The following is a 15,607-nucleotide window of genomic DNA, read 5'->3' on the forward strand; positions in this document are numbered from 1 at the left end:
CCAGAGCAACCTCCAAAGAAATTAAAGGTGAACTCCAAGGCCAAGGTACATCAGTGTCAGATCGCACCATTCGTCGTTATTTGAGCCAAAGTGGACTTCATGGGAGACGACCAAGGAGGACACCACTGCTGAAAAAAACTCATAAAAAAGCGAGACTGGAATTTGCAAAAATGCATGTTGACAAGCCACAAAGCTTCTGGGAGAATGTCCTTTGGACAGATGAGACCAAACTGGAGCTTTTTGGTAAGGCACATCAACTCTATGTTCATAGACTCAAAAACCAAGCATACGAAGAAAAGAACACCGTCCCTACGGTGAAACATGGAGGAGGCTCAGTAATGTTTTGGGGCTGCTTTGCTGCATCTGGCACAGGGTGTCTTGAAAGTGTGCAAGGTACGATGAAATCTGAAGACTATCAAGGCATTCTGGAGAGAAATGTGCTGCCTAGTGTCAGAAAGCTTGGTCTCAGTCGCAGGTCATGGGTCTTCCAACAGGACAACGATCCAAAACACACAGCCAAAAACACCCAAGAATGGCTGAGAGAAAAGCGTTGGACTATTCTAAAGTGGCCTTCTATGAGCCCAGATCTGAATCCCATTGAACATATGTGGAAGGAGCTGAAACATGCCATTTGGAGAAGACACCCATCAAACCTGAGACAACTGGAGCTGTTTGCTCATGAGGAGTGGGCCAAAATACCTGTTGACAGCTGCAGAACGCTCATTGACAAATACAGAAATCGTTTAATTGCAGTGATTGCCTCAAAAGGTTGTGCAACAAAATATTAAGTTATGGGTACCATCATTTTTGTCCAGCCCTATTTCATTAGTTTGTTTTTTAAAATAATTATGTTAATCAACAATTCAAAAGTGATGGCTGATTTTGATTATTTAATTTTCAATAAATTTTTATTTATTGTTACTTTTGTGAGTTTCAAGTGATTTCAGTGAGAATTGTGGGTTTTTCCTTCTTTAACTGAGGGGTACCAACAATTTTGTCCATGTGTGTAGAAATTACAGCCATATCATAGTGTATTATATTATTCATTATTAAAGGAACTAACAGGTGGACATTGCTACGTTTGGACAGAGCCAGACTAAGCTAAGCTAAGCTAACCGCTTGTACCTTTGTAACATAGGTAGGAAAGTGGCATCAGTCTTCTCATCTAACTCACAGGAAGAAGACAAATAGGCTTATTTTCCAAAATATTTCTTTAACACTGATCTGTTTCCATCTAATGTTCAACAGGCTCCACATTGCTTTGAGTATCTAATGGTAGAATTCAACAGGATCTCACAATTTCCTCATGTGTGCTGTTTGGTTTCCTCTTACCTGGATGAAAAATGTGACAAACCAACAGCGATTAGTATTTTACATACACAAAATAGACATCTAATTCAATAACACACAGTCTTCGTAATATATTGCTTCAAGCCAGTGTTTAAAGACTAGAGGCACATTATCATTAACATAACAGTGAGTTTCAGAAATACACACTTCACTGGACAGTACTCTCATATTCAACACATGTTGATGGCCACACAGTGTTTAATCACACACATCTGTCTCACCCTCCAGAGGTATTTCTATTTAAAGCCAGACATTCAGTGTCTTGAATGTGCAACAGATGTATACTGTAAATGCTTAACACTGCATTTTACTGTTTCGCTGAGTTTGATGCGGATACATTCATCTCCTATTGTGACACTCAGTAGGAATCACCCCTGTTTGGCACAATCAGAGGGCGACAACGAGAGCATCGCTTCTCTTATTCCCTGCTGGAGCAGCATATACACTCGAACTACAGCCCCCCTACTCAGCCTGCTATCTGAGACCTGCTCCCATCGTCATTTAAACTGTAATTCATGGTTTGCTGTATGCATGTGCAGGGCAACCAGGTTCATCGTTTCCACTGCAGTGCAGCAGAGAATTATTTATTGCGAAGAGTTAAACACTAATTAAATGAATGTTTTTCAGTTTTTAAGAGAAAAAAGCCATTTCCATGAAGAGGCACATACGAAGCAAAGATAATATGTAAAGTCTGATCCAGGCATACAGTATCCAGGGTCACCAAACTAGTGCTTAGCCTTAGCTAGGGTTAGCACAGTGAAATTAGCATGGCATAAAATGGGATTTACAGATAACCTCAGAGCTGATGCTACCAGCGTTAGTATATTAGAACACGTATTTCCAAAAAGTGTGTCTGTTTTCAAGCATTATGTCTAAAATCTGGCTCGTGTTGCACATGCTTATAATGCATTAGTTATTTGTCCTAAAAGCAGCAGCATCTGAGGGTCATTCATGTTTTTCTAGGGGGTAGGGGGTTGTTTCAGGGGATTGTCTATTGTTTCACTTCAGAAGCTCGGTGTGTTGTTTCTGTTTGCTGAGTTTTACAAACTGTTTTGCAATACGTTGCTGTCCTAACTGACAGAGGAGCAGAGAAGCACGAACAGGCACCTGTGTTTTATGTCAAGCAAAGAGAAGGTTCAGGATGAAGAACTGGGCTGAATCCTATGATTATCTGTCAGTGCGGTTACTGAGTTAGTAAATCTCCATTTGTTTAGTACAGCCGTTTGAAGAATAAATGATTGCAAATAGACCGGTAGCGTTGTCATAGAACTACTTATTATGAATTTGATGTTAGTCACAGGAGGGTTCAGCCCAGCTAGAATTATATTATATTTTCCCTGTTTCAAGCACTTAAACAAAAAAGTATTTTAGTTTTGACTTCAGATGGAAAACAGTCAAAGACTTTTTTTGTACTCTGGCTGTGGCAACAGACATTAATTAACATATCAGTATATCAGTTACAAACAGTGCACAACTGTACTTAATGATATACAACTTTAGAGAGTCCTTTGAGAGATCAGCCCACATATACATGTACAAGAACATCCATCAATTATCTATACACTGTTTAATTCTCATTAGGGTTGCAGGGAGGCTGGAGTCTATTCCAGCTGACTTAGGGTGAAGACAGGAGACACCCTGGACAGGTCACCAGTCTATAACAGGGCTACACATAGAGACAAACAACCACACTCACATTGACACCTACGGGCAGTTTAGAATCACCAGTTAACATCAGCATGTTTTTGGGCTGTGGGAGGAAGCTGGAGTACCTGGAGAAAACCCAGACATACACAGGGAGAACATGGAAACTCCATGCAGAAAGATCTCGGGAAGATGGGGACGTGAACCAGTTATCCTCTAGCTTCAAGGCAAAAATGCTAACCACCAAGCCACTCTGCAGCCCTGTATAATAACATGGATAAGCAAATTAAATGATCCCCATAATATAATAAAGTGTGCGCATCACTTGTTTTTCATCCAATGAGAAAAAAACAGAGTTGTTCAGCTTGTTTAGTGATCATAAAGAAGTCTGTATTCACTTGGCTTACACTTGCATTAGTAATCATGGCTGACATGACCAATTAGGACCTGCACTACACTACTTTAAAAAAAAAAAAATTGAGTCTCTATTGTGTATTTAAAGTAAAACCTCATGGTCAAAGTACAAACACAAAAACGGAGAAAAGTGTGTTGACAGGTTAACAATTAAGTTAAAGTTAATTACGTTGAACAAGTACATTTTGTTTAACTGCTTGAGTTACTAAGTACATTTACTCAAGGACCACACTAAAGGACTATTTTAAGTAACTTGTACTTTAATATTTCAATCATCTCCTCACTTTACTTCTACTAGAGTCAAACAGTGTATGCTTTGCCTAATTACATTTATTTGATAGCTTTAGATGCAGGTATTTTTGCAGATTTAGGTTAGAAATATGAAATCCATCCAATAATTATGTCTCTTTTATCCAGTGGAAGGCTGAAGCCTATGTCAGCTGACATTTGTGGCAAGAGGTGAGGTACATTCTGGACAGGGTGCCAGTTCATACCAGAGCAATTCAGTTTGCCAGCTGATTCTGTAGAGCATAACAACCTGCCATGCATGTCTGTGTACTGTTGGAGAGCCTGCAAAGTCACACAGAAAGGCCCAAAGTGACCATCAGATTTGAACCTTCTAGCTGTGAAGCTCAACGTGATGACCGCATAATTGTATCAATAAACTACAAATGTGCCATTCTGCATGCTGAGTATTTCTGGTGCTTAAATTGAATTTTGAAGCTCATTCTTATGCCATTTCAATGAAACATAAATTTGCAGCACTTACTTGTAACAGCATTTACACTGCACCAGCAGTACTTTTACTTAAGATCTGAATTCTTCCTCCACATCTGATATAAGATGATGACTTTGATACAGGTACTGATTAAAATGACCAAATATTCACCAGTAGATTGAATGACATCTACACTCCTTACAGAACCCATAAAAGCGGTGAATATATGTCTTCTGTCCTCTTGTTGTGTTACTACAGTCTCTGTGCTTCCTTCATTTTGTTCCAGAAGCAGTTTGTATATATAATGGATTGCAAGTTCCATAGAGACAACTTGGGAATAATAGCAATAATAATTTAATATGTCTGCTTTCTGTACCACCTTGTCTCAAGTCATTAAGTAAGATCATATGCTAACATTACATGTCTAAATGTTTAACTGTTAGCAGGCTTCATTGTTGTTAGGACGTCCTAAATAAGTCAACCTGAAACATCTCTGGTAGATGCAATAATCCCATCTGGTAAATTATGCATCTATATGAAAACAATGAATCAAATAATTATGTATGCACTCGTGATTTGCACTGTCTGAAGTTGTATATCATCTGCACAGTTACTGCATAGTGCACATATTGCGTACTGTATGCACATGGCTATAACCCCCTTTCAAGGCCACAGCCAGAGTTAATAAGATCCCAGCTTGAAAGTAATGAATCTGAATATGTGCAAACACATGTGCATATACAAATATATGCAAAGAATGTATATAAATATGAGTACTCATGTCGTTCTGCATGCATCGTCTCATTTCTTTTTTGGTGTCGGCTTTGAATCAGCTTTGGTTCCTGAGAGGCCATTTTCTGTGTTGTCGATCCCTGACGAAGTAACAAGGCACTCCTTACTGTGGTGGGGTTGGAGAAGGTAAAAACAGGGGGGGCAGAGTTAGAACTGTAGAAACACACGTGTCAAATTTTCAGCTTTAAAAAAAACACTTCAACGTGTACACCGTCTGAACTCAGATGCTGCCAGGAATCAACAATGCAAAGTGATGAAACAGGATGAAACAGTTCAGCTATAAATAAATACCCAGGTGGTTGTGAAAACTCACTTTTTCTCCTCAAGCTTGGCAAGTACAAAGAGAGTGAAGTTCTTGAGCAACATGAAGCCCATGAGCAGCGCGATGGCTCCACCCACAGCTGAGGCGATCATGATGGTCACCGTGTTGTCCACCACCTTCACTGCAGACAGCAGCAAAACACAAGATTCACTTTATTGGACAGAAAACACAACCATGTTAAGCCTTTAAGGTGAATGTTTATGCATTATAATGCCATACAGTATGGGGAACCTGCTGCCTTTTGTGTGTTTGTGCAGTCTCTTACTGTCACCTTTGGATTTATTTTTCTAGTGCAGCTTTTTTCCCTCAAGTGACTGTACTTGTGTATGGCCTAATTTATTTTATCTTCAACATATAAATAAATGCATGTTCTAGTTTATTTTCACTCTAATATGCATGTTATAGAGGCATCCAGAAAGCCCCAATGACTTGTCCTATATTTGTGATTGACCAATATAAAGTATGTCCAGGGATACACTGTAGTTAAACTAGTTAGATATAGCCTATACAGGGAAGTGTTGTTGCATTGGACAGTTTTCCCAAGGGCGTCAGTTTGTTTTTAAAAGTGGGGGGGATGGAGACCACAGCACTTTGAGAAAATGTCGAAGAACGGCGGCAAAATGCCACAAGCTGGGCTCAAACTCACAACCACCACACCAAAGGCAGAGGTTCAAGCTGTTGAGCTATCGGTACATGCGGACAGAGGGGTCTGTGGGCCTCTATAATACTAATTCTCCCGGGCTGAAATTTTGCCCCTGCAGCCTCTGGTCGGAGCTTCCACTTGGCACAGGCGCAAATTTAGCATCTGAGCGGTTTTTTTTTATTTTTACCTCACGAAGGTGTGCTGCGTGTCTGTGCAACTCGGCCGAGTGCGGATGGTGCGTTCAGGAGCGTCGGAATTTTCTACTTTTTTTTTTTTTTACTTTTTTTTTTTTTACTACTGAAAATAACTGGGTTTACAACGGCTTACATGTGAAGAATTTGAATGTGTTGGAGACAAAATGACCCCTGACAAAAAGTGGGGGGGACACGTCCCCACCGTCCCCCCTAAACTGACGCCTATGGGTTTTCCACATAACTGGGCTATAAGAAGGGCAAAAAATATGGAGCAGCTTGATAAAAAATGTGCTGGTTTAAAACCACTGGGTAGGTTAAAAAGCTATCTCTAAGAAAGAAAGAAAGAAAGAAAGAAAGATCTTCTCCAAAAGAATCCATTCATTTGTGTAATGAAAAGTATGTAAAATAGAACAAACTCACACATATCAAGTCATATTCTCTAGAATTCAACCACTCACGCTCATCCACCACAATGAGATGGAAAATGGCGCTGTGGTTCTTGAACTTCTCTTTGGGATTGCGTCCAAAACAAGTGTAGTTGCCTCCGTCCTCGAAGGTGATGTTTCGCAGCAAGATGGAGAGGTTGTCTTCAGGGTCCTTCGGATTCCCCACAAACTCCACCCGCTCTCGATATATTTTCACGTCAGGCACCACGCCATCTGCCCGTATGGTCGAGTCGCACACCTGATAGGATCAGCAAGCTGTCAGTCATCTAAAAATGACTGTGTGCAAGTTACAGAAACCATGAGAAGAAATCCTTTACTCAAATGGAAGGGTTATACCTTTTCCATGGTGCCGTTGTTGTTGAACTGCCAGTTAAAGTAGAGGTTTTCAATGCCAATACAGCTGTAGTATGAGCAAGGCAGCTTGACTGTGCTGCCGTTCACTGCCTCAAGAAAGGGAATCTTCCCCACCCTGATTTCAAGGGCCTGAGCAGACCACAGGCCTGAGGGGGTAAAGAAAAAGAAAACACAACAAAGCAGGACACGTGAGAGGTATGATTTGTATGCTTCCAAGTTATAATTTCACATCCTAGATAATATGCTTTTTTTTCTTTCTTTGTAAACCAGGAAACTAGCACTTCAGTTAAGAAGTAGCCTTGATTTTGTGACTTTCAGAAAGATCCAGATGAGCTTGTTGTTTTTAAACTTCAGATTTAGAACAAATGAAATCTAACGTGGCAATGTCTGAATTTCACATTTGCTGGTTGGTGGATTTTGTTGCATTTCAACAACTTCAAGCTCTCTGCGTGCAACAGTTTTCAGCCATTATGCTAACCTAAGTAGTCACTATCAATCCTCTCATTTAACTCACTGAAAGAAAGTCAATGTCAGTCTATTTGTCAAGTATTCAGATTCCTTGATGAAAAACATCATAATTTCAGTAACACCAAATTACTAATTAACCACGCCTGACGTACATCAGCGGGGTTACTGCATTCGCTTCGGTATCTGGCTGGGTATGTATGTATGTATGTGTGTGGGTGGGTGAGTATGTCCGGTCAGATATCTCTGCAAGTGCTGAAGTCAGGATAATCAAACTTGGCACTGAAGATCAGTCTAAGGTCCCCTGCTCAGTTGTGGAGTTAGAGGTCAGCAGATCAAGTAGGAAGGGATATACGTAGGATGATCAAAATTGATACAGAATATCATGCATGGGCGTGGTTCTGCCCTCTACTGAGGGCTCGTCTAGTTATTTTTTTCTGTTCATGCTTGAAACTCTTAGTTCACATGTACTATCATGGTAGAATAGATGTGGTAACCAAAACCTTTCATTTTAGTGTTAGAAAAAACAATGATTACTTTCTGATTCCTGGTATTTCTTTTGCAAGAGATTCAATATCGTCCAAAACATTCAGAGACGCTATGCATTTTAAAAATGAGGATGTTGTGTAGCTTCAAACTGACTGCACTGTATGCACTGGGATTTTGTCTACTCTTTGGGTAAATAAGGACACTGAGAGCAAGCTAAAGTTCATTGACAAGAACGGTCAATCTGACCCATATGCATCAAAAAAAATGGAATACAAGATTTAAATCTTTGTGTGACAAATGGTGGGCGTGTTGTTTGATTCTGTAAATTTACTGGTCACAGCTACAAAATGTGCTTGATTAATTCGATTAAGTCACCTAATTATTCAAAACACACTCAGTACTCATTAATACAATCTGTAATAAGTCAATTTAATGGGCGTACATCTTAAATTATTAAATCTATCAAACATTTAAGTCATTATTTTATGAAAACACTACAAATCGATGTATTTTATTGACATTTGACAATCAAACCCACAGTAACATGACACCACGACGTCCTTGATGTGACATTACTGTAAATAAAAGAGGATGAAAAATGCCGGGCTGCTTGTGAAAACTGTAACTGTACACCGGGGACCACCAGTGTCACACAGCATCAGGCAGCGATTATATTTTGCTGTCAACAATCCAAAAAACATAAAAATAAACTGTCGGAAAATGGGCTTTGTTTTCTTAATCGTTTCCTTTGACCTCATTATTTCTAAACTTAGCAGGTATTCCACCTTCCAATTTAGCAATCAGGTTTGTGTCTATGTATCAAGGTTACGGACAGCAAACAGCTACAGTATATTATTTCAGCAGGTCAAGGACAGACAGCAGGTCAAGGACAGACAGCACGTCTGCGCTCTGCCTCTTTGCACCATTAAAGTGCTTAATGCTTCCATCTAGGATGTGAGGTGTAAACTACAAGCTGACAAGCTGCTGTGCAGAATAAAGAAGTTATATAGAGAAAATGTTACACTAATGTAAACCTGAATGTGACCCGTGGTTGCAGGAGCAGCTTTAGCATATTCTGTGCTGTCTTTATGTCATTCTGCCCTCTGTTTTCTGCACATTGTGTTATCCCTTTTTCATAACACAGTCAAGGTCAATGTCTGACAGGCACCGCTGCAACAAACAGGAGTAACATTGCTGAGCCCAGCAGAGACAGTTAAACACAGTGCAGGAGGGCGTCGTGCAAGTGGGAATGTTATTGATTCGTTCTCTTCTGACTCTTCTTGCTATCGTGGAAACTCGCTCTGCCCAATCTTATCCTCAGCTGCTCCAATGCAGCACAGTGAGCTTGCAAAAACAGTCGGTGAGAGGAGAGCAACAGCATCGCTCAGCTGTCTCCTTCATGCACATTTTTTTGTCATTCAGACTTCTATTTTTTCTTCCTTTTCATCCTCTGCTCCTTGTACCTCTCTGTGTTCTTAAAACATTTATTGTCTATTAGAGTACGCTGTTTATATCACTGTAGATACCGAAGCTGCTGGCAAGACCGAGAAATACAATAACATAGTATGTTTTCAAGAACCTTCATCTGTGTTTTGTCTTCATCATATTCAAACACTACATAAATCACTGGTCCTATTTTTCATTTCTTATCTAGGTGTTCATAAAAACTTATTTTGTGACTTTTGGTGCTTCAGATAAAAGTAGAACAGTGGTGCTCCAGTTTTTAGCCTACATATGTCTACTTCAGAACAATAGGTTTTTCCACACAAATATGAACACGGAATCTCCTTAAACATTTCTGTTTAAATAAAAAAAAACAGTTGTGGTGAAGATTAAGAGGGCAATAATAGATCTAATTCTTTAGAGGTCAAACAAGTGAGAGGAGACATATACTGTGCATAAAAATGACAGACTGAGTGTCCACTGTTTGACTCTGAACATGAAGCTTCTTTTGGCAGAGAGCGACATAAGACCATCACTGCACTCGTCTGAGTCATAATTGCGTAGTTCACAAATGAAAAACCTGCTTTAGCGCTTAAAGTTGCTGTCTCACTCTTTTCAATATCTTTTATCCTGTTTATATCATTTCATCCTAATTTCCAATTGTACATGTTTACACAAAATAGTTTGACGGCCTGACCGGTACCTTCTGAACCACCTTATGGTGCATTATACAGTGGAATACAAATACCTTCACTCTCCCTCGGAATATAGTGCTGATGCCTAGCTGCTTTTTAAATACAGTATCATATTTCTCTCTGGTTCTTGGCCACCTGCATCTGCTGACTAGCTCTGCCGTGCATTTCTTGTTATAATATTTCTTGTTCTTTCTAAATAAAGATACCACCTGTGAAAAATAGCTCTGAAAAATGAAAGGATAAAATGAGTTGCTGACAAGACAGGCAAAGTTTATAAATGCATTGTGTGTGATTGGTTTGATGGACTAAACTGGACTGGAAATAACTTTAAAGTCTGCAGCTCTTGTTACGGAGAGCTTTAACTTTTTAATGCATGTTTGCTGCATTGTTGCTGCAGTGATGTATGATGCAGCCAACACACAAGTAGGACCAGAAAAGTCTTGTAACTTTAACATGATAAGTACAGAAAGGATGTGGGCAAAAGATACAACACAGGACGATGTGAAAATACAAACATATCAAATGTCAACAGAGACTGAAACTCAACACCCTGACTGTACATCCACACCTTCATCAAAGTGTTGCCCATCACTGATGCCAGTCTCAGATCTGCATGTGAATTTACCTGCAGCAACAACATTCCTAACACTCTGCTTGTCTACAATGACCAACTAGCACTCTCAATATCTTAACTGGGAAGTATATGAAACAATTAAATTGAACTGCTTGAGTTAACTGGACCCTCCTCCCAGAGGTTCTGCTGCTCCCTTGCTGCAGATACACATCTGGAGCAGCACAATACGCTGTGAATGGATGGGCCTAGAGTGAATGACGCAGCTTTTCCATCACAGGGCTGCTTACTTCCACTGACATTTCCTTTGGTTGACATACGATCCATACCGATACGGATCAATAATAACACCAAACTGTTTGGCTGGAATTACATTTGTAACTCTGTGATCCACAGACTCTCCGCTGCACTCTGACAAGTTTTTGTGAACAGCTGTCCTATCAGTGTTTCTAGGAAAAACCAGCAGTGCATTTGTCTTATGATATGAAACAGACTTTCTAAAAAAAAAGCAAACTAAATACAATATTCCTTTTCAATCAACAAGACCTGCAACTCAACAGAATCTCAATGTGAAACCTAAGTATAAAGGCACATGCAATGCTTCTACCTACAGATGAAATTGACTGTACTCAGGTCAACATGAAGGTCAGTGTCAGGTCTGGAGAAGCCACAGCATCACTTCTTTATTTAAAAATACAAATTATGCTATAAGAAAGACAAAACATGAAGTTTTCAAGGAGGAGAGATGAGGACACACTGAGTATGTCAGCTGTGCCATAATGACAAGACCAAAAATGAAGTGAGGTGACTTAAAATGCAAGATAGACGTTACCAAACAGCACAGAGAAGATCAGGCCAGTGGTCGAGTATGGAGGGCCCAGCCTCTGGGGTTCAACCCCAACCCACCGGACCTCCATGGAAGCCAAATCTGCTCCAGAACAAATGGTGCTGCAGGATCCAGGCCTGGCTCTGCTTGCTAGTATGATATCCTTCAGTACAAGTGGATTGAACCTGGAAGCTGCTTTCTGAGTGAATGGTCCCAGTGTTGCAGCTACAGCCTGCCTCAGAGTCCCAACAGCACTCCTGTGGAAAAGACTGTAGGTTAGACAAAGGGCAAAGGAGACGGACAAGAAACAGAGACACGGGAGGAAGGAAAAAATACAGCTGTGTTCAGATACAGCGTGCATTTGCATGTTTCCTACATGCACATGCTGTAACTCCACTGGTTACTGTAAACAGAATAAAGATCAGTGAACAGAAACAGGATTGTACAGTAAGTACAGTTGAAGTTTTGTCCCTCCTACCTTCTGCTGCAGCCGGTGCTCAGTCAGGGGCCTGCCGGCTGCCTGCTCAGCTGAGTCAGTGTGGACAGGCAGAGCAGCAAACGCTCACTGCGCACAGTCAGGGTTCACTCAAGGAGACTCTGCCAGCCAGCACTTTCACTGCAGAGACAGCCACATTGCAGCGCCAGGCAGGATGAGAGACAATTAGAGAGGAGAGAGGGGGGAGACAAGGAGGAAGACAGAGACAGAGAGACAGCAGGAGAGCCCCGGTGAAGCTGAATCCTCTCCCTGCTCGTCGTCCGGCTATCTCACAACTTTTCCCCTGTCCTCGCTGTTGGCTTCATGCCACCTCTCTCTCCCCTCTCATCTCTCTTTTTACCCCTCCCTCACCTGCCCCCATATCCCTCTTGTTCTCTTTCTCTCCTCCAACACCCCCAGTCACTCCTTCTCCTCCTCCTCCTCCTCCTCCTCTGTGCTACTCCCTCCTTCCCCACCTGCCTCCCCCCTCCTCCCCCTCTCCTGACTCGGGGCGTGTATGCAGACTCAGGCACTTTTGTCAGAGTGTTTGTGAAGATCAGAGAAAAGTTCTGCAGTGCAGGTTGAGGAGGAGGAGGTTTGTGTAATGCAGTCTGAGGACCGCGGCCCAGACAGGCCCACGTCCAAGTGCTTCATTCATAAATGGATTTCACTGATAACGTCACCTGTCTCACCATCAGAGAGTGGAAAACAGTGCAGTAGTTAGTCTTTTTTTGTTAATTGCAGTTTGTTTATTCTGACAAAGTGGAGTTTTCCGAAAGACAGACTCCTGCTGGGGTCAGGATAATCAACGCTCACAGCTTGCAGCTATGTGTAGTGTTTGTCAAATGCCCCTTTTGATGCCTAGAAGGTCAAACTGTCTTACATTCAATGTTCACTTCTGATCAGTGTGATGCAGCTGCAGGAGCATTATGATATCAGACAGCGCATGCAGCAATGTTTTACAACAGGACAGCTTCTTTCCCACAAACCACAAGTCAACAGCTGAGCTACATCTTCTGTCCACACTATTCACTGCAGGCATGATGGAGAAAAAGTGCTTAGCTCAGAGTTTCCAGATTTGATTAGTCAGTTTCAGTCCTGACCAATGCTGGATTCATACACTTAAGGCCGTGTGCCTGTCAAATTACATCCGTTACTGTAAACAGGAGGTGACTGAAAAGGTTGGGAAAAGACTAAATAGAGTTGTATACTGGGGCAAAGGGAGGAATAAAAGAGAACTGTGAGTCCTAACAAGGGTGCAGCTGAGACCACGTGACGAAGCTTGTCATCTGAGTCGAGGCACAGTGACACAGACAGAGGACACAAGGACGACTATGCATCCATTGTGGACTTTACCTCCGGCTGGTTTCTCTCTGCTAATAGAACTGGTGTTTCTTTAACAGGATGGACGCATGGATGCAACTTTGAAGGAACAGAAATGTGTAGAATAAACTTCAATTACAAAGACAGATGCAGGTATCCACCATGCATACTTTTACCATACTTTACTTGCTTTGCAAGTACTTGACCCTGTGGTTGGTCATTGATCAAGTAATATGTGCAGCATAGCTGGGATCATAGGATGGCTTTTTGATTTTCTTCTGCGCAAGCTTTTCATAATATTTTTGTGTTTTCTGTACAACTTGTGCCAGCTTTAACTCTTGAATTATTATAGTTGCTATTGTTTGTGCCACACAGAGTTGTGGAGAGGATTTGGCACCATTTTGACTCCACTGACTAAGCAAAACTAAGCAAGCCCAACATCAATATCTGGATTGAAATCTAATACAATTCACAGGATGTTGAGTGGACAAAGTTATTCCGTCTGTGTTTAATGAAGCAACATGACACTGAGTCTAGTTCACCACCTGCAGGTCATGAAAAAGTCGCCTCAGGATTACCAGCTGACTTGGTCCACGTATCTTAGTGCTCATCAGTGATAAACACATACGAGCAGATGTTTTGTGCCAGGAGGATCAGTGGACGGTGGTTTTGTGGGTGTGGAGCTCCCATGAAGTGAGAGACAACGTGGCCGGTCTGTGGGCTCACCGCTCTCCTCTCCAGGCCCCTCCACTAGAGTATCAGTGCAGCAGCGGTGGGAACTGTTCCAGAACTGCAATAAGAAAAAAAACAACAGCATTTTGCTGCAGAAAGACAGGGTGCTACTGCAGACCTGTGCGGGACAGCACACAGGGAGGGTGTCCACTTCCAGTCAGACTCACACAGACACAATCACATGGTATCTACTGTACAGATGCTGTATTCATGAATACGTGTCCTATATTATTATTCACAGAGGCCATGTAGGTGCACGCTCGGCTTTAATAGCATAGATGTCATCAGGGCTTACTGCAGCAAAATATGTGCTGCACCAATAAGAGACAAGGATGCATGTCTCAGCTCTTACTGTACATTAGTGACTTAAAGCAATACAAGTACCTGTACAACAATGTAAAATTACTCTCTTACAAGCCAGTTTTACATAAGCAGATGACAAAGAAAACTTATTAATATGGAAGATTTAAAACACAGCCAAATCAAAGAGCTTTACAGAAGCAATACAATCTAAAATGTACCAAAAATATAAAGAGCAAAAGTACTCTGAAATGACTTGCATATTCGGCCATAACATTAAAACCAGTGACAGGGGAAGTGAGTGGCATTAATCATCTTGTTACAGCATTATGTCCTGCTGGTTCAGGCATTCATGTGGATGTTGATTTGTACCAGCTTCCTAAATATTGTTGCAGGCTAAGCACAAGCACATCATCTCCATCGTAGCAGGACGGCCTCCTAACCCTCCAGATCCCAACACAGTTGAGCGTCTGTGAGGTAAACTGCAATAAGGCTGACCCACAGGCCCCACCCACAGGACCCAAAGGATCCTGGAATCAGACACCACAGAACACCCACAGAGGTTCTGTTTCCATAGCCTCACGGGTCAGAGCTGTTTTGGAAAAGAGAGACCAACAGAATATGAGGCAGGTGGTTTTAATGTCCTGATTTATCATTGTACATTTTGTATATACAATGTTATTGTTTATATATGCAAATACATCAATACCTAAGTAGCCGTTTACAGTAACTATTGTAACTCATAAACAGTTAAGTGGTTTATGCTTTAGTTCTGTGGTTCTCCACTTGGAAACAGGGACATAAGGTTGTGTTCATTTTTGGACTTTTTCTCTCATCCCTATAGAGTTTTACAGAGGCTAATAACAGAGTATGAAATATGAGTATGACATAATGAAGTGATGATGTGATGGGCTTCTCGTACTGAAACTGAAATGTTCAGAAAATTATTACCTGGATCTGCAGCTGCCCTCTGGTCTGTGGAGCAGATCAGTTAATGCAGGTTTAAATGAAATCTTCTGACAAGTTCAGAGGGGAAGTGTCTCTCTTGTCTCTTGGAGGGTGCTAAGTTATCCACTGTTTCTGTCAGGGGTCACAAGCTTGTAATAATAGTATTTCTTCAGAGATAAGTGGCAAATTCATTCCAATGCATTTCACTGTGCACACATGCATAAAACAAGGTAAATCCAGCCATAGAGTACAGAGTGCTACAGAAATAAAATGGAAAATCACTGAGCAAGTTTTGTAACTGACTATAAACCAGAATTTTAAAGTAATTCATAGATTTGTACAGTGTATCAGACTGATCACGTTCCTTAAAAATTGTGCTAAATAGCTGGAAGTGACCTGATGTCACGTGTCTTCAAAAGCTAAATGTTAACAGCACTCACTCAACCTAGGAAGAATGAATTAA

At 41.2% G+C, this 15,607-nt stretch overlaps 1 protein-coding gene across 1 annotated transcript; it reads right to left on the bottom strand.

The window, feature by feature from the left end:
- Positions 1-1,193: 1,193 nt before the first annotated feature.
- scn4bb (sodium channel, voltage-gated, type IV, beta b) lies at positions 1,194-12,197 on the bottom strand. Its single transcript, XM_022210537.2, has 6 exons — positions 11,845-12,197; positions 11,373-11,623; positions 6,860-7,023; positions 6,536-6,761; positions 5,232-5,361; positions 1,194-5,024 (listed from the first exon to the last, which is right to left on the bottom strand). Exons 2-6 carry the CDS (start codon positions 11,455-11,457, stop codon positions 4,928-4,930), a joined length of 702 nt encoding a protein of 233 aa, XP_022066229.1. The 5' UTR covers positions 11,458-11,623; positions 11,845-12,197; the 3' UTR covers positions 1,194-4,927.
- Between the last annotated feature and the right edge of the window lie 3,410 nt (positions 12,198-15,607).

Source organism: Acanthochromis polyacanthus, chromosome 17 (genome assembly GCF_021347895.1).
Source record: "Acanthochromis polyacanthus isolate Apoly-LR-REF ecotype Palm Island chromosome 17, KAUST_Apoly_ChrSc, whole genome shotgun sequence".
NCBI classification, from domain to species: domain Eukaryota; kingdom Metazoa; phylum Chordata; class Actinopteri; family Pomacentridae; genus Acanthochromis; species Acanthochromis polyacanthus.